Source organism: Cetorhinus maximus, chromosome 14 (genome assembly GCF_964194155.1).
Source record: "Cetorhinus maximus chromosome 14, sCetMax3.hap1.1, whole genome shotgun sequence".
In the NCBI taxonomy this organism is placed as follows: Eukaryota; Metazoa; Chordata; class Chondrichthyes; order Lamniformes; family Cetorhinidae; genus Cetorhinus; species Cetorhinus maximus.
Window position 1 is genome coordinate 102,762,688 of NC_135892.1, and position 19,528 is coordinate 102,782,215.

At 40.4% G+C, this 19,528-nt stretch overlaps 1 protein-coding gene across 6 annotated transcripts in view; it reads right to left on the reverse strand.

Moving 5' to 3' along the window:
- Positions 1-19,528, reverse strand: part of akt3a (AKT serine/threonine kinase 3a) — a 340,324-nt gene that overhangs the window by 70,828 nt on the left and 249,968 nt on the right. For all 6 annotated transcript variants that reach the window (XM_078557386.1, XM_078557383.1, XM_078557381.1 and 3 more), the window contains 3 exons: positions 15,954-16,085; positions 13,138-13,203; positions 11,873-11,941 (listed from right to left, as the gene is read on the reverse strand). In XM_078557386.1, coding sequence (XP_078413512.1) covers positions 11,873-11,941; positions 13,138-13,203; positions 15,954-16,085 — 267 coding nt within the window. The remainder of the gene's footprint in view (positions 1-11,872; positions 11,942-13,137; positions 13,204-15,953; positions 16,086-19,528) is intronic.

Here is a 19,528-nt window from a genome sequence, read left to right on the forward strand (position 1 = left end):
AAAACTAAAAGCTGATTTTAAAAAAAGCAGTCAGAATATCTAAAGGAGTTACACCAAGTAAAGCTACATAAAATGAATGGGTGATCCTTTAAAAACATAGGTAAGACAGTATCGAGGAAGGAAGGCCAGGATGTTTTAGTCTTGATGATGTAATGCCAGAATAATTCCAAAAGGCAGAGTTGTAGTGCTACAGAGTGCAAAGAAACTCCAGTAGAGCAGAGAAGAACTTTCCTTTCTCAGGATGGTAACTTAAATTTGGAATGAACAAATTACATTGCCATTTCAATTCATCTCTTTACAGTTTGATGCCCCAAATTAAGTATAGCATTGGGCTGGCTCAAATACCCAAGCTAAATTTGCACACATTGCTTTGGATATATTTGACAATTATATTGTGCTGTTGTTATAGGTTTTTCCACTAAAGATTCAGATTTCTTTTCCCGGTTTTGTACTTATGTTTAGGTTTTACAAAGTATGCATTGACAAGCTTTGTCTTCCAACAAAGTTATTTTTAAAATTTAAAAAATGCTAACGATAATTTACACAAAAAAAGCAAAGGAATGAGTATGAAAGCAGAGAAGCAGAAATAAGGAGGCAAAAAAATTTAAAATACGGTATGTCATTTTAACTTAAAACTCCATACGAAATGAGACTCTTGCTGCTTCTCTCCTTAAAAAAAAGACTTTTTGCTATTTCAACGAGACTGACAGCAGGACATCTCTAGATTTCGGAGTGGACTACAGATTCTGAACATGGGGAGAGCAGAAGTGCAGGTCTGAAGCTGAAGGTAACATTATTTTCAGGATTTATTCCTCGATGCTGGAACTACCTTTAATTTTGAACAACTTTAAATGTACACTTATGCTTGATGACCACAATATGCATCCATAAAGGAATCCTGCAGTCTAGCATTGTACCCTGCAGTACGGCATTCATTAAGTATATCTGTATTGAAGAACAACAAAACATTCTGGGTATATTAAGTTAACCCTACAGAAAGCGTTATTTATTACATATCATAATTCCAGTTCTTTCAAAGAATCTTAGATTCATTTGGGTATACATTACGTTCGTATTTTACACATTTCGTCTATACCTGGTCGAGACCTACTGCATTACTGTGTCTTGATCCTCATTACATTCACCTGTATAACAGTACTTTCAACTCTCCAAAAGTGAGATAAGCAAAATTGTACGCGTAGGGTATACATTACATAACATTATGCATATATGTAGGAGGTGAATGACTTTCTTTTTGAGAACAGTAATTACTGCTGCAAGGAAATGTTAGTTTGCTTGCTATTGGTATAGTTTTCCTTATTCTTTGAAATAAATTCAAATTCTAAATATAGATGCATTGCTGTCATCCCACAAAGGAGATGAATCACTTGAAACACAAACCATTTAAAGAGGGATTTTTCTGGGCCAAATCCTTTGTCCTTTGCAAGAAGGAAACAACCATGAAACAGCAAAAACCTGCAGCAACGTTAAAACATTAATAAATCAGCACAATGCCTAGCAAAGGCAGAGCAAGGGAGAAAGCCAAGTCAAGAGTGATTTATATAGAGACTAAGTTTTTCAAAGAACGATGATGATATCAACAGTGCATAATCTATCATTTTTCCCTATTCATTTAACCTTTACATACAAATTGTAGAACACCAAAATAACGCAAAACTTAGTGCTCAAAATCCTACTGCTATCTTCAGGATAGCTAGGAGCACAGCAGCATCAACACATGCAAAAAACAAAAAAAAACTCCAGATGCTAGGAATCCAAAACAAAACAGAAAACACGAATTCTGATGAAGCCTCTACAGCTGAAATGTTAATTTTTGTTCTCTCCACAGATGCTGACTCACCTGCTTAGTGTTTCCACCAATTTTTATTTCACACCAAACACCACTTTGGGTTTAATATGATCTAAATATATTGGTTGTGTCTTAACTGAATGTCAGTTTCTCTCTTTTAAAAAAAAAGATTTGCAGGAAAGTATAGCCTTACTCACGGAACATTGCAGTCATACATAATCATTAAACAGCCAAAGCTGAATAATGGTTCAATAATGGCACTAAAATATTTGTAACCCCAGTTAATGAGCATGTAATTGCTAGAAATATAGCTCAATATTTCAGTCCAACTTTACTGAGTGCAAATTGGAGCATTACTGGAAGAAGCAAGGCTTAAAAAGGCCTGATATACAGATGAGGTGCTGTAAATCTTTGTGGATGATTATGTAGGCATGATGAAACACTAATTCAGAAGGGCATCCAGTACAAAAAGAGAGTCAAGCAGGGTGGGAAACAATCACAGAGGAAGAGAACGCAGCTTCAACACATGGAGCCTGATAAGTGTTTTATGAGAGAAAAGTGCCAAATTAAGCAATGAGGATCACAGCACACTACAACACAAACTACAACGCAAACATAACAGATATTTCTATCAATGTATAATAATTGACAATCTAACAAAGTTGCTGTTGATAGCTATGTTTCCCTGAATAGTTTCACATAAAATCAAGTTTGCCTGAATGAATCCAGCAACTTGCTTAAAGTATGATGCAAATGAGAATGGGTATATTTCACAAGTACTGTAACAGGCTAGAAGACCCATTTATGCTTTCAAACTTGTTGGCTCACTTTCCTTTCACACAGGTAAATCAAACTTGGACTGTTTTACCAATATCAACCAAGGTGCTATCCAAAATTGCCTCTTGCAAAACCTACCAATACATTTTATTACACAGCTGTTACTTTACAAGGAGGATACCAGAACTGCAAGGTTATACCCCTCAGGAAAGGATGAACAAGCTGTTCATTACTTTTGAAAAGAGAAGGCTTGAGGGATGACCTAATAGAGGTCTTTAAAATTATGAAAGGTTTGAAAGCATAGACAGTGTTTCCACTTGTGAAATACAAGATATCACCAAGAAATCAAATTGGGAATACAGAAGAACCTTCTATGGCCAGAGAGTAGTGCAAATGTAGAACTTGCTACCACAGGGAGTGGTTGACGTAAATAGTATAGCTGTATTCAAGGGGAAGCTAGAAAAGCATGAGGGAAAATTGAATAGAGGGTTAGCTGATAAGAGTTAGATAAGGAAGGATGGGATGGGATGAGGCTCAAGTGCAGCATAAACACCACCATGGACTGACTGGGCTGAAAGGCTTGTTCTATGCTGTAAATTCTGCATACTTTTCTGTGTAAAATTACATCTCAAATAATATGTGCTGATCTTAATTTTGCAGATGATGGCCTGCAAGAGTCACCATGCCAAGACTGCAGTGGCGTATAGCAAATAAAAGCATTTGCCCAATCTGAGGAGGCCATCATAAATTGGGAAGTGTATTGCTTGGGGTTTCTGAAGTTTTTGGAGACAATAGGTGGAATTTTCTGCTCCTGTTTGCAGTGGGGGTCATGGGGGTGGAGGGGTGGGGGGGGCAAAGAATTTGGTGAGAGTGGCAGAAATCAGTTTCATGCTGGCGTGAAATCAGAGCAAGATCATCCGGTAGTGTCCGCCATGGCTGATGACAAATCCCGCTGGAGGTCGGCGTAAAACCAATTTGCATCCTGTAAGGCCCGACCAGAATCATCCCCCCACACCCGATTTACAGTTACGCCAGCAGGAAAACACACCAGTCCAGAACACATCTGGACAAGCATGACATGCAGAAGTTGGGACTTACTTTTAGGACCTTGCTCAGATGGCAGATATCCAAGGAGACGATGATGCTGGAGGCCAACAGCTACCGGACCCTGGAGGAACACGTCAATCGCATAGTGGGTGGATCCTCATGTACATGGCTCTGCTGCAAAGCAGCTCCCAGAAGGTGGGAGCCCTCCAAGCAGCAGCTTCAACTTTGCCACGGGCTCGCACCATCGCCCAGGGGCTCCGCCATGGGCTTGCACCGTCGCCCAGGGGCTCCGCCAAGGGCAGGTATGGATGAATGATGAAGGGGGGAGGGAAAGGTCTAAGTGTGAGCGGGACAGGAGGGTGTTATGATGATGGGGGGGCACAAGGGTGTCAGGGGAGGTGAGTTGGGGGGTGCGGGTGTCTTATGAGGAAAGGCTGGACAGGTCAGGCTTGTATCCACTGGAATTTAGAAGAGTAAAAGTTGACTTACTTGAAACCTTTAAAATCCTGAGGGATCTTGACAGAGTGGACGTGGAGAGGATGTTTGCTCATGGGAGAATCTAGAACTAGGGGTCACTGTTTAAAAATAAGGGGTCGCTTATTTAAGACAGAAGTGAGGAGAAATTTTTTCTCTGAGGATTGTTGAGTCTTTGGAGCTCTCTTTTTCAAAAGGCAGTGGAAGCAGAGTCTTTGAATATTTTTAAGGCAGAGCTAGATAGATTCTTGATTAACAAGGGGGTAAAAGGTTATTGGGGATAGGCAGGAATGTGGGGTTGAGGTTACAATCAGATCAGCCATGATCTTATTGAATGACAGAGCAGGCTCGAGGGGCCGAGTGGCCTACTCTTAATTCATATGTTCATATGTTTTGTGGTCAATGTGAGCCTCCTAGGGAGCGAACTCAGGGTGGGCATGGTAGAATGGAATGGTGAGTGAGAGGGGGCAGAGGGAGCCGGAGGGGTGAGTGGGTGAGGGTGCGTCGATACCAGAAGAAGGGGCGGCGATGGTGGTTGAGGGGATATGGAGGCAAACACAAACCCTGGGGATGGGAAGGTGGTGGTTGGGGAGGACAATGTGGGTGGGGGTGGAATTTTCAGCAAGAAAGGAAGCCTGCTCATTCAACTGGACATTCATGAATGAGAATGGTTTGGGGTGTAGGGTAACAGTGGAGAGGTCAAAGATGATGACGGGGAGTGGTTGACTATGATGGAAGAAAGGGTGTGGGTGACTCGGAGGGGAAGGACCGGGAAACTGATCAAAAACATAACGACTACAAAACTGTGCAAATCAAAGTGAGTGGAGCTTCGTGTTTGAAGAGCACAGGTGCTGCATGGGAGTGCAATCAGTGGGTGGGTGGAGATGCAGGTCAGCTCAGATGGACAACTGAAAGAGGACCCAGCAGGCAGCACTGAAAATGCTTGGGACAGTGAGATGGGAGTGATGGATCAATGCTCCGCATGCGTGGGAGTGTGCTTGCACGAGGCTCCGAAAGGCCCTGCCACACACACACTTTTCCCTTCAGATCTCCAGATTCACTCTTGGTCCGGCTACACGCATCTGAACTGCCGGGGGCTGCCGGGCGAGCACTCGCGAAGCCTGTCAATTAAGCTGAAAGACAACATTACACATTATTCAGTGAAAGTGAATATATTTTCAGATTATAAAGTGACAAAATGTGTTCCCCATGCAACCACGTGATCAAAATTTCTTAACTTTTCTACGCCTACCAATTCTTCTAGGTGCTGCCCTAACACCTGCAGCAGGGGTGGAGACAGCCCGTGCAATAGTTGGCCTTGTTGCCTCTGATGACTTCGGTATGCGTCCTCTGGAGAGCTGAGGCTTGTTTTGGCTGTCCTACTGTGGGCCAGCTGCTCCTTCTGCGGTGACAGAGGATGAAGTTGAGGGGGTCACAGGCCAAGGGGACTCAGAGGGAGTGGACAGCCTCAGCTTCCTGAGCGGATGACCCAGGGGTATCCAGCTGCCGCTCCTTGTCCCTTCAGGTGCTGAGGGCCCCAGCCTGATTCCTTGAGGGGAAAGGAGCACCTGGAGCGGTGTCAAAGAGCCCCGTCTCCCACTTGCATTGCCACTGTAGGAACTCACTGATGGCTACTGCAATGGAGTGCAGGTCTGTGCACATATCCGTGCTCTGTTGCACCACGGTCTCCGTGGCATCCGCCATTCTTCCCGTGGAGACCTCCATGCATGCACATGTGGGCACCACTTCATCAGAGAACATGTGGACGCACTATTCCGACTCACATGCCACTCTGTTGAGGGCTTCCACTGCTCTGCGTGATGTTTCCCCACCTCTGCTTACTCTCCAGGACGAGTTGGAAGGCCGAACCCAGAGGCTTGTCATCTAACTCCGACCTGACAGATGCCTCTTCCCCAGCAGTCCTCCAAGTACCAGGGAGCTCGGCTGAACCCGCCTCCTCCTGTTGCAGACATGTGTCCTTGCGGTCACCACCAGTTTGAGAGGCTGGTCCTGCTATAGATCCAGATCCCACCGAGGTGCGTGTGTCTGCGCTGGTGGAGGGTGTGGGTAAACACTGTGACAGGTCTTCCAAGCTGCTTATTTCTAGTTCTTCAAGGGAGATGGTGTCCTCTTGGCTGGAGGTGAGGACCTAGATGGAGCTGAGGGAATGGCTGGCTGAGGGCGTTGGTTGCTTGGTAGGGCGCTCTGTGAACCAAAATAGAGATAATTAGTGCATGACAGCAGTCAAAAACAGAAAGAGCACTCTTGGTTGCGTTGATGAAGGGTGATCTGGTGCAAGATCCTCACTTGGGTGTTCGCCAATGACCTCACTGTCACTGCAGGCATGGTCCATGCCCTCACCAGTGTGACTGCACGCTCCTCAAAAGTGGGTGAGGGGCCTAATATCAGCCATTGCACCCTTGGTCTGGGACCTCTCCCTCCTGTTGTGAGCCAAGTTCTCCTGCATGGAAACAGTTGGAGATTGAGAGAGCAGGATGCATGCCACGGCAGATGATAAGGGTGTGCAGAATCTGTGTGGTGAGCGGTATAAGGACAAGAGCTCCAGAGGTACATGAACCTGATGGAGATGTGTGTGTGTGTGTGAGAGAGAGTTAGTGGTGTTGTCCCTTGAGGTGCGAGATCCCTGTGGATTTGTGATGGGTTTGGGAGTGTCTGTTGAGAGTGATGAGGTGGTCGACTTACCCTGGCGGAATGGATGAGATCGTTCATCCTCTTCCTGCACTGGATGGCTGACGACCTCTGTACTCCAATGGTGCTGGCTGCCACTGCCACTGCCTCTGCCTCTCAGGCTGGATTGGTGACTCTGATGGGCCTCCTGCGGCCAGAGCAGGGGTAGAGGGCATCGCAGCAGGCCTCAACGGCATCCAAAAAGCGCCCTAGTGAGGCCTCATTAAATTTTGGGACTGCTGTCTTCTTTGCTTTTGGGGTCATCTGTCATTGGAGCAGTCCCGGTCTGTAGACATGACGTATGCTGCTCTCTGGACGCTTTAAATATGATGCCTGGAGCAAGGAAGCACTGAGGTTACAGTATGGCGGGCAAATCTGAGCCCACCTGTCAGCGATCTGGCATGGTTACTGTGAATGCATTATTAATGAGGTGGGACGCGCCAGGAAGTGGAAGATATGGCACAAAAACCCACCATGTGGCCAGTGGGAAAAGCATAGTTTTTCACGTCTGCTACCACACTTAGTGCACTTCAGGGGCGATTCCGCCCAATATTCTCAGTTTGTGAAATGTTGATCACCACTGCTTACGTGTAATGATTATTTTTCATGGATTTCAATGAGGTGCAAAGCTGTGTTTTCATTCTGGCACAAGGTATAGGATATACTGTCATTACAAAACATGTTAATAATGTCCATTTTGTGTCATTTATCTTGTACTTTTTTTAAGGAACAGAATGCTCAAATGCTCAAGAGGAAGAAGTCAATAATACTGTACCATCATGCTCACCTAACAGCTGCATTATCAACATCACTTAAAACAAGTGCCTGCACAGACACATAATTCAGATGATATTAGTGAGGTTCAGGAAAGAACACAGGGCAACTCCATGATCACAGGTGACAAAGGGGAGAAGTGAAAGATAAATAAGACCTAGCTCTTGCTGTGTGGTCTGCAGCATGGACACAGACCTTATTGAGTTAAGTTACAATTCCAACAGGCAGAGGCATGACAGGCCAAATGGTCATTTTCTGTAACAAAACAGAAAATGCTGGGAAAACTCAGCAGGTCTAGCAGCATCTGTGGAGAGAGAAACAGAGTTAATGTTTCGAGTCCATATGACCCTTCTTCAGAGCTGGAGAGAAGTAGAAATATGATGAAGTTTATACTAGTGGGGTGGAACATTTTGAGCCCGTGTGGACTCATATTCTGTGCTGGAATTTCTGACTGTGATGTCATCAGACACCTCCCAACCTAAATGAAACACAGGACAAGTGCAAAATGGTATACAAGGTACTTAACTCATTTTGTGAGACATTAAAGTGTTCTAACTTAACAGTTGTTTGCTCTGCAGAATGCTATTAAGAAGTACACATCAGTGGTATCTATAGAGAGGATGTCATGTCACAGGAAGCAAACATAAGAGAATGCCCCAATGATGATTTTGAGTGTTGAAATCTAAGAAGTAATATGGAAATTAGAAAAGTCACTTTTGACTTAACAGGGCTGATCACCAGGAGGGGGATTCAGAGACCTGGAAAGTTTCAAAGAGCAGTGGGCATCGCAATTACTTCACCACCAGCAGCGTACAAGCAAGAGCACAAGAATAGGTGAATAATAGTTCTCAAATTGCTTCTAAGTTCTTGCCAACACCAGCCTTTGGATAAAGACAGCACATCCTTCCCACTCATTCAACACAAAAGGAACGAAGAAACTTCTTAGTTAAGACACAAGAACTTTGTGTCTCTTGATATTTTATCTTTATTAATAAAAAAAGACAGCGGTAATAGTATTGGCAATCTTTGGATCACTGACAATGCCTTTCATAAGTTTTACTGCAGGAGATTTGTGGAAGTATGCCAATATTACAAGAGGGTTCCCGAAATAGGAATGTTTGAAATCGCTGTGTTTTGCTTGGAGTGGCTTTAGCGTGTTTTTAAAGTTTTGAGGTTACTCTGACCCAAGCAAGACATTGCCTAAAAACAGCAGCCCCGTCAAAGCTCAACCATCTGTATAGGTGGCATAGGACAAGATGTCCTAGCTCCTGTGTCCATTAGGAACAGCAGACTGCCATTGTAGCTTAGCTGTCTGGCTAGTTTACAAGATAAAAACAGATTAGGAAGGCTATTCCAACTTTTTAACTCTTCCATCTAGAAAGGCTATTGTTTTTCCTCCACCATTTAGTTGTTTCTTAAATAATTTCAAAGTTTTCAACTCCACTTAGAAACATATTCAATGTGGACAAGGACTTCTTGGCAGTTTTAAAGTTGCCTTTAATGAATTTGAACATGTGGCCTCTTATCCTACTATCCCACTTCAGTTTGAGTAATTACCTGCATTTACATTACATTTTATGTGCCATTTACTATTTTCTATACTCTAAGTTCATTGCTCAGTTGCTTCGTTTCAAGAATGAAAGGTCCAAGTTTCCCAGTCTTTGTTCATACCTCTGCAATTATGGATCAGCTTTATGGTTTTCCTGCTTTTTTCTACCCATTATTTAATTTCTTATTCATTCCCATTAAGTAAAAGAGCAGAGCAGAGGATCTAAGTTTTTTTTTGATGGGGAGCTAACCTCCAGACTGCACAAAGCACCTCATTTATCTACCAGCCTAGATGGGTGCAGCCACTAAAACAGTTGAGGATTAATTTCCCCCAAATATCTTGGGTATTAAAAAGCCTCCATGATAGCCAACGTGGGGATCTTGAGCTAAAACAATGGTTCAGCCCTTGTTTTACCACAAGGCACTATCTTGGTAAAGGGGTTGAGGCATATGCCAGAAAATCGCTAAGGAGCTAAATGGCAATTAAATTGTGTTCGTTAATGAGGCTGCATGGCATTCTGGTGGATAGCGCTTGGTTCTGGTGAAACTCCCTGCAACAGCAAACAGCTGATTGGGAAATCATTGCAGAAGTTTGAGCGTTACTTAAAAGGTGGCAGTGGCAGCTTTCCATCTCGTAAGATGATGGCGTATGCTGTGGCGGTCAACTCTGTGTTAAGCATCGCCTGGTGTAATTCAGGAGTCCCACTCTGGCTTGGCAGTCTCTGCCGCATTTGCTGCAGAGCAAGACAGTGAGCTGAGAAGGTGCAGGATTTTCTGGCCTCCGTTTTCTCCGTGCCGTCTTCTCAGCCAGCTGAACTACTGCTAGAGATTTAAAGAGGACTTTTGAAATACATTGGGAGACTTTCTGGGATAGTCTGTCATTACATCACTGACATTCCTTCAACATTCTAAAAGTTCTGTTAGGGCTCCATCTAAAAAGAGTAATTGCCGTGCTGCTGTCTTTTTGGACACCTTATGGAGTCACTAGGAGAAAGGGAGTGCTTGGTCATTGGATCTTGCTAGGGATCCCCCTTGGTCTGCAGGAGGAATGGGCTGAGAACATGAGACCAGGCAGAGTAATGTTAGCTGCTGCATGAGTGGGGAGATAGGAGGGCTAGGTGGACTCCTTTCCCTTTTGAGGGGGCAGGGAATCATACCTCCTCCAGCAGGACGTTCAGTGCTGCACCTGAGAACCTCTGTGCCCTCTCAGTCCCTAAGTTACATGAGGGCTTGAGGCCTAATAAGCCTAGGATTTTGACAAACAATGTTAGCCAGCATCCATGGATAAGGTACCACAATTAACTTTTAGGCAAAACTTTAAATCATCTTTTTACCACTGCTGGAAACTCACTGCTACATCAGTTTGGCTGGGAGAAAACCAGTAAGGAAAAAAAGCTCCTTTGCAGATAAAATGTTAAGAAATAGGGCTGAACCTAAAGCATAAATATTACAAAAATCAGAAACAGCCAAAACTAATTAAATGCTCTAGGCTAATAAAAGAATGGATCTCAGCTTGGTTATGGTATATAAGGGAGAGTTCAACATTCATGGTACAGGACTCTTGTAGGTTAAAAACTCTTCAAAAATTTGATTAGACCATCAAGTGAGCAAAGAGGTGTGCATATTCACCTAAATGTAACAATCTTTAACACTTATGTTAATGGCTCAGAGGAAAATTACAGATCACTCTGACTTATGGGAAGGATGTCACAGAATATATGTTATTTTAATAAGCGTGCACTGGAGATAATCTTTTCCAGTGTGAATGTTACCTCCTCTTCCTCCTTTAAGTGCAATGCCCCAGGAGTGCGTTGGCAGCCATGGATCTCCATTAGACTGGTCCATGATTATGCTTGGCAAAGTACTGTAGTGGTTTGCCATTGTCTTCTGCAGCATGGCTGACCAAGAAACTCTCTTCTTCTTTACTGCCTGCCATCAGGCACATTGGAAGGATTTACAGGCTGATACTCAACCTGTTTGGCCACGTTAGGAACGCACCTTTGAGGGTCATCAAGTCCTGAAACAGGACTCAAACCTGGAGCTTCTGGCCCAGAGGTAGGGAAGCTACCAATGCACCACAAGGCCTCCTCGAATGTTACCTATTTTATTTAAAATAACATGACATTATTAAAATATAATTAAATTATATGCTTTATGAATAATAATCCTTCAAAAAGATAAGTTCAGAAAAAGGTAAAAGCTCATGGTGTTGTAACCTCTTAAAAATGCAAACATTCACGACTTACACTCTTCTGTTTTGTGCTGTTTACTTGAAAAATATTTGTTTAAATGGGCAGGCATCATTGGATGTATTGGCTTACTGTCCTGATCATGTGAGAGATTAATTGACATACAACTGATGCTGAATTACTTGGGCTTGTGAATTAACCTGAGTGCAGATTGCCATTTAGTCAGATTGACTCCTTGGTATCAAACTGCTTAAAATGTTTTACCCAACTGTATCCCATTGCTGCCACTATAATTTACCATCTGTTGTCAGCTGGGAATGGGGCAAGCATTAAATGACAGGTAGGAAAGGTGATTTTATTCTTCCCCCTCATCAATATGTTACCTAGTTATTCATTATCTTGATCATTACAAACTAATTCAAGTTTGAAGGAAAGCAAAACAAATTTTGCTTCTTAAAACAAAGACAAGAAAAAATAGAATTCAGAATCTTTAATCATTGCAAAATTAATATAGAGAACACTGCACTGTACACCATAGTGCACTTTTTAGAAAAATAAAGCTTACCTCTCCACCATTCACATACTCCATGACAAAACATAAACGATCTTTAGTTTGGAAAGAATACTTCAAAGACTGCAACAAAGAATCGTAAGCGTACAGAGTGTTATTTGGGTTATTTAGCTTTGATAGTTTTCACATTGCTGTATAAAGCAAAATAGCGCAAGATTTTAATACTACAAATATATTTTCCTGTAAGTGGCTGCTGTTTAATAGTTATTAGAAAGCTGTATTTAACTTGAATTAAACTCTCCAAGCAGCTCTAATAATACTAAATAGTGATGAAGGTGCCAAATGCAATTCCAAATGGGAAACAGCTGATGGTACTCTCTTCTCAGATTAACTTTCATTTGCCAGTTATTTAGTGAGATTTCACCCTCACAGATCTTCATAAGTGTGAATAGAATAAAGATGAAAATTAAAACCATGGAGAATACCTTCTACTACCAGATATTGTTAGTTCACTTCGGTGTAAAGTGAGAGCATTTTCAAAGCTAGTTAGAAATATCAAAATTATTGATATTTATGAAGGAGAACAGAAAATATGACATGAAGAGGACATTCACTGTCATCAGGAAATGTGACGCAAACTTTTTCTTTTGTTTGCATTAGCTATAAGAGCAAAATCACTTTCATCATATCGATATCACCAAGTCATGGCTATTGAAGTACCTGAACACAAATTAATAGTGTTGTATGCTTGCAAAGATTTGCTAAACACTTTTTCATGAAATTCATATTTCTATAACGGACCACAAAACTGACCACACCACGAAATTTTTTTTTCATAAAAGAGTGAACTTTGATCTCATTAAATGATATTGCAACCATGAAATTTTAAATTGCAAATGGAATCATTGTGCAATAACTTTAAGAAAATTGTAATTAGGCTCAAAGGTAAAATGCCTCAAGAAATAAATTACTTATTTTGTTATGACTTCATTATAACCTGATGCAGTTTGCCTTTGGCTATGGTCTGCAACTGGTTGTTGCTACAAGAATTGCAGGTAGCTTTCTCACTTTACATTAATTGTACTTTATAAGGCCTGTTCCAATGTATTAATTCCAGTACAGAACAGATGTTGACATATAATTTTGCAGCTAAGTTATAAGTGTAACAGTCATTGTGAGCACCAATCATTCTCTCTAGGTCTGGTTAGTACCAAAATATTTTATAAATTTAGTAGAGAAACAAAACAGCACTTAGATCTTATATCCATTAAGGTCTCAATAGCAGAATTTTTTTTTTTTTACAGTTTTATAGTACTTACCGTTAAAAACGGATGCCTAGTGTTTTTTAATACTCTGCTTTCTGTAAGTGTGTGCGCTACCTCATCCTAATAAAAGGGAAAACAATTTTTAAGTACTGTATAGCTGAGCTCTAGCATAACTTTTAAAATAAACCTTCATTTTAATTTTGTTACAGGTTTGATGAACTTAAATTACATATGAGGACCAAAAATATTGCACGGTACAAAATAATTAGAACTTGCACAATTAAAAAAATCTAGTGGGCTATTCACATCCTCTGAATAGGAAGTGATAAAAAGATATGCTGTCAAGATTTTTTCTTCAGACTGTTCTTCAGCTTCCTGCTCAAAAAATTAAACTGATGATTCCGTTTGAAAACATTCTTCCTCGAACAATAGGTACGGGATTTCCCAAGATTCAAAAATGAAGGAATCCAGAGGTTCAGTAAAAGTAACTACTGTGGTCCCATATTTCTGGTGCCGGTAATGCGTAGATGCAAAATGGGTAGTGTTATGTACATACACACAATTATATATAATTGAAGTTAAAAAGGGAAATAATGAAAAAATAAAGTCAAAGAATGTTATAAATACAACATAGTTATCACAGGTCTTTATCCTAAATATTCCCATTCAAACTGCGAGTTGGATGGATACTTAAATGCATTATTTTAAGTAAAAAAAAACCCATATTTAGTAAGACCAACATGTAACATTATAATCAAGACAGCAAACTACAAATAGCTATGTTTCATTTTGTTTAAATAGAAAATATACAAATTTAAAATTATAAGCCTGTGTTTCCTGCTAAAAAGTTATGAATGTTCATTATTTAGCATAACATTTATTGTTTGGTGGCAAGTGTTTCGCCCTCATTACATCATCGCCATTTGCTTGGATCTAGGAATGCTGCAGCAAGAGGAGCAATGATCACGATGGTACCATGCATAAATGATAACTGCAATCAGGTACACAGCCTTGACCCTTCCCCCACTGAATCGCCAATGTGTCGTAAAATGCATGAAGAAATAGGTCTGTAGAACATTTAGACACTGCAGTAAAAATAAAGCAATATTTTTAAATGCCGAAATATTTAAATTCAAAGATTGCATGCAGTTTTACTGTAATTTGGTGAGTTTTCTCTGGGTGAAGGGGCACAGTGGAGCTAACGACATATTTGCACTGGGCCTCTGGTGAAGATGATCGCATATTTAGCTACTGGCCTCCAGGCATGAGCTCTGTAGGTGTTTATTCTTGCCAGCAATGAAAGCACATGCATATGAAGTTAATGTAAATAAAATAACTATGACACACCCTATGTCAAACATAAATTTTTACCTGAATATTATGCCACTGCATAATTAAGTAATCACATATTAAATACATCTTACAAATTTAGTAAAGGTCTGTGAGAAAGAGGAGGAACAATCACATCGATTCTGCAAATGTTTTACTTTTCTCTGGTCTCTTCCCACTGCACATTTTCAATGAATACGCAAATATAAAGTTTTTATTAATACAAGTTGCTACTGCTGCTGCTCCACAACCAATTGTTAGAAGGAGCAAGCAAGTGTTATAGAATGATTGGCTGTTAATTTATTAACAGGTGCTTGGTTACCACTTAGGAGCTTCTCACAATGTGTACTTGAAACTGAAAACTTGCCATCTATTTAGTGATAGAGCACATTGGAGAATTCATGAAAGTGGTTTTGAGTTGAAGTCATCAGCAAAAAGTTACCGAGTAAGATTATTATGTTGAGGTGGACAACTCAAAGTGTAAAGGTGCAATAATCTATTTAGCCTGCAGAAAAAAAAAAATCAAGACTCTCAATTTATTTGCAATGTTTCACAGGAACCTCATTAAGATCTGTTGCATATGTTTATATATTGTATTATTCCATTGATCTATACTGTTATAAATTAGGTAAGTGTATGTTGGTACAGTGCAGAGCAATGAGTGGACATGGTTAAGGTTGGCAGTTATGAAAGCTGAAAATTGACTTTTACACATGAAATTGGTATACTTTCCAAAGAATGTTATATATTTGATATACTGATTTTGAATTAAGAAGCCAGCTGGGAGGTGTTATGCTCCATTGTGTGAGGCAGAATTTGGCTCGATTTGTTGCCCTTTTCATAACATGTTAAAGTATGAGTCACTCCAACCTGGCTGTGAAAGTTGCAAGAGCCTTACCTGCTTGTTGGGAGTGATTACTTCTTATGTAGCTGTGCAAGGGCATGTATTCTGTTCTCCACTGTGCCTTGGGTAGGGGATTGCTAAATTTATGTTGTCACCTCAAGCACTGCTGCAATGCTCCACAGCATTGTGCAAGATATCCATCAGGAATGAACAACAAAGTACTAATCAGAGTTGGAGTTAGCAAAAGATAAAAAATGGTTGTTTCTTCCCCACATGTCTCTGGTGTCTCTCTTTAAAAATTTTCCCCTTTTGCATGGAGCTATTTTTGAAGCAGATGCTTGATATTAAAATAAAATTTATCTGATGAGTACAGTAGCAAAAACTACAGTACATAAAATAGTCACTGAACAATTAATTGACAGAAATTCTGCACTTGCAATCAGCAAGTAGTTTAAAACCTAGGAGGCAAAAAACACATCAACACACATTTTAATGTATTTGACATATTTATAGTTAACAAAATATTGATAAAGCAATCCTAAACTCTACCAAGGTATTCAAGTAAAATTTTTACATTTGTTTCCTGTATTTTTCTACTTCACTTGAAAATTCCAACTACAGGAATATTAAAGTTTGCTTCTAAAATTAGTGTTTGAGAAGTGTTGCTTCGAAAAAAAAGTAAACAACTTGTGCCTACCTTTGCAATAATAATTTCTTTCTTTAGAATCTTCATTGCATAATATTTCCCAGTTGCCTTTTCCTTGACTAAAATTACTTTTCCAAAAGTGCCTTTTCCCAGTAGTTTTAAATAATCAAAGTCATTCATAGTCTGTAAATAAAATGAGGTGGAAAAAGTCGTCAAAATAGGCCTGTAGCACAGATTGATATTTGAAATTCAATATATAGAACCAGTTGCCAGGCTTGAAAAGTAAGAAGCCTCGCTGAAATGCATTCAAACTAATACAAAATGAACAATTAACCTAATGAGGACAGATCACTTGTTGTTTCTTTGGGGACATCAGCTTTATAAGTTTATACCTTACATATTGCGATATTGGGAAAAAATATTCAATACAGGAATAAAACTCAAACATCTAGTGTAATTTTATTACTGTATTAAAAGTATACAGATAAACTCAAACTAAAACAGAGTGGGGTAGCAGTGCATAAGAGGTTCAGAGTGTAATGGGGAGTGGGGTTAGAGATTAGACAGAGAGGGATAAGGCCATGAGGAATTTAAACACCAAGTTCCCCACTAATTGTGGGTTTCAGCTGTCTTAGGCATTGTGGATACTCAGTTGAGTACATTCAAGACAGAGATCAATAGATTTTTGGATATTAAGGGAATCAGTCGATTTGGGGATAATGTGAGAAGGTGTAGCCGAGGTAGATGATCTTATTGAATGGTGGAGCAGGCTCAAGGAACTAAATGGTCTACTTCTACTCCTATTTTCATGTTCTTAAATAAAATTAGTGTTTGAGAATTAAATTAATGCTTTAATCTCAGTTTTCAGATCGCATAAACTTGTTTGAATTCCCTTCATTACATAAAATTGAGGGGTGATCTAATCCAACTATTTAAATGAAAAATGCATTTGATTGGGTAGATAAAGAAAAACTATTTCCTCTGGTGGCAGAATCCGGAACAAAGAGAATAATCTTAAAATTAGAGCCACACCGTTGTGAGAATATGGCTCCTGATTTCACTCAGAGCGTAATAGAATCATGGAATTTTCTCCCCTAAAAGGCTATGGATGCTGGATAAACAAACTTTCAAACTCAGGCTGATAGAATTTTGTTAAATAAGGGTATCAAGGGATATGGGTCAAAAGCAGGTAAATAGGGTTGATGCACAGATCAGCAGTGATCTAGCTGAATGGTGGTACAGGCTCAAGGAGCTGAATGGCCTACTCCCTTTTTCACTCTTGTTTAAATACCTATTTGTGTAACGGATGGCTGGGACTGGGTCTTTATTTTACTTCGAATTTTTTGAGTCGGCCAGAGAGATAACCTTTTGTTCTATTGCTATAGAAATGATTCCAGTCCTTAAAACATGGATTGAGAAGTCACTTTCACATAGTATAGCAAGTTTCAGAATAGCTCCTTGTTCCAAGGTCCAAACTCATTTTACATTTACAAATATATACTCTAGACATATACTATGCTATGGAATAAAATGGTTACATAAAGACTAAGTAAACTAAAAATAAAGTGTCATATGACAGATACTGGAGCCTCAGCAGTGTTCCATCCTTTACTCCATTTATTATATCTGCGCTGTGCCAGTATGCTTACTTTGAAGATTATTAACACCACCCTTCCTCAATAAAATCAGTTACAAAGAAAGCATCCAAATTCTCTGATAAAACATGCAGATGAAGGAGGCAAGGATATTTAAAATATTATGGTACTGGATTAGCAACCTGGAGCTCACATGGGAGAAATTTGTTTGAGTCCTGCCACTTCTAGCATTCTCCACTGACAACATTGAGAAACACCTAATGGGCTGCACAGGTAGCAGCCCCCCGTGCTGCCTGCCCCCAAGGAATTGGTGTAAGTTTGCGTAACGCTGCTTCCAAACAAATTTCTTCCCCATGAGTTTAAATCCCAAAGTAGCAAGTTGCAAAGTCAAAGAAAACAAAAAATCAGGTAATTTCTGGGCTAACAACAGAAATGTAACCACAAAGACTTTCAGATAGCGGTTAAAAACACAACTGGTTCATTAATATCTTACAGAGAAGGGCGCTTGTCACCTCAACTTGGTCTGGTCTATATATGGCTTCAGTCTCGTACTATGTTGTTCATTTTAAGTAGCCTAGCAACTATCACAATAATACAATATAGGAAAAAGAAAATCGTACAGAACTATCAAACCATGTGTAAGCATACAGCTAGCTCAATCTCACATAGTCCTCTTTACTAGCATCTGGAGGCTGGATTAATAATCTAGAGAATTTGAGTTCAAATCTTACCATGGAGATTACACTTCAGATAAACAGAGCTGGTACTAGTTTAAAAAAATGGCCGTGAAGCTGGTAAATTATCAAAAAAATCCAATTGATTCACTCAGTCCTCTAGGGAAGGAAACTGCCATCTTTACCTGGTCCGAACTATGTGACTCCAATGTCACATCAATGTGGTTGACTCGTAATTGCCCTCTTGCTAGGCTTGTTAGGCCAACTACTTGCAACTAGGGGTGGCAATGAATGTGCCCAATGAATTTAACATTCCCTCCCCAATCCCCCCCACCCCAAGTATTTAATATCCAGTATCTCAGTCTCTTCAATCACCACTGGGCACGTCCTGTCCCACTGGTAGATAGACCCGTCAGAAATGGGAATGCAATGATACACCAATGAGTGGGACTCTTGGGAGTTATCTCAATATTGAATCTAAACCTCATGAAGTTTCATGTTTTCAAGTCAAATAAAGTCAAGGAAACATCTTCCTGATCACCACCTATTGCCCTTGTCTACCCTCAACTGCTGAGCTGTTACTCTTCAATGTTGGAATAAGTTCTGAGAAAACAAGGGAACAAAATGTAATCTGAATGGAAACCTCAATGTGCTCCCAAGACTGACAGGGTAGTACCACCACTGGCCATTCTGGCTGAGTCTTGAGGATACAGTTATCAAACTTGGCCTGCAGGTGGCAAGGGGGTTAACTTAAGCAAGCAGCCTACTGGATATCATCCATGTCAATTTAGAAATACTTGAGTCTATGGCAGCATTGGCAGAAGTGACCACCACAATTCTGAAGATGAGACACTGCCTTCACAAAAGCTTATAATGGCACTGCATCAATGCTAAGTGGAACGGACCAAGAACATATCTGGAATCCAAAACTGGGAATCCATATGAGGCACTGAGAGTCATCAGAAACAATAGAATTGTATGCTACCACAATCTGTAGCTTCACGGCCCTGCAAACTCCTCACTCTGTTTATACTTAACCAAGGTTGCCGCCTGGCTTGATGATAAAAGTATAGAAAGAAGCACCAGCAGGAGCACTAAGTATAATTTAGAATTGGGTGCAAACCTAGTAAAGCTCCACATAGGATTCCAAGCATGCTAAATACCAAAAACAGCAGTCTGTAGACAGAGCCAAGGGATTAGAGCAAAGTTGCGTAGCTCTATAGATCTAATTGAGAATGGTGGTGGTTACTAACAAAAGGAGGTGTTACACGAACATCACCATCTTCAGGGCAGTAATTGGTCAACATCCTTTCAAATTATAAAAGGTACTTTGGGATGTTTTATTACATTAAAGGTG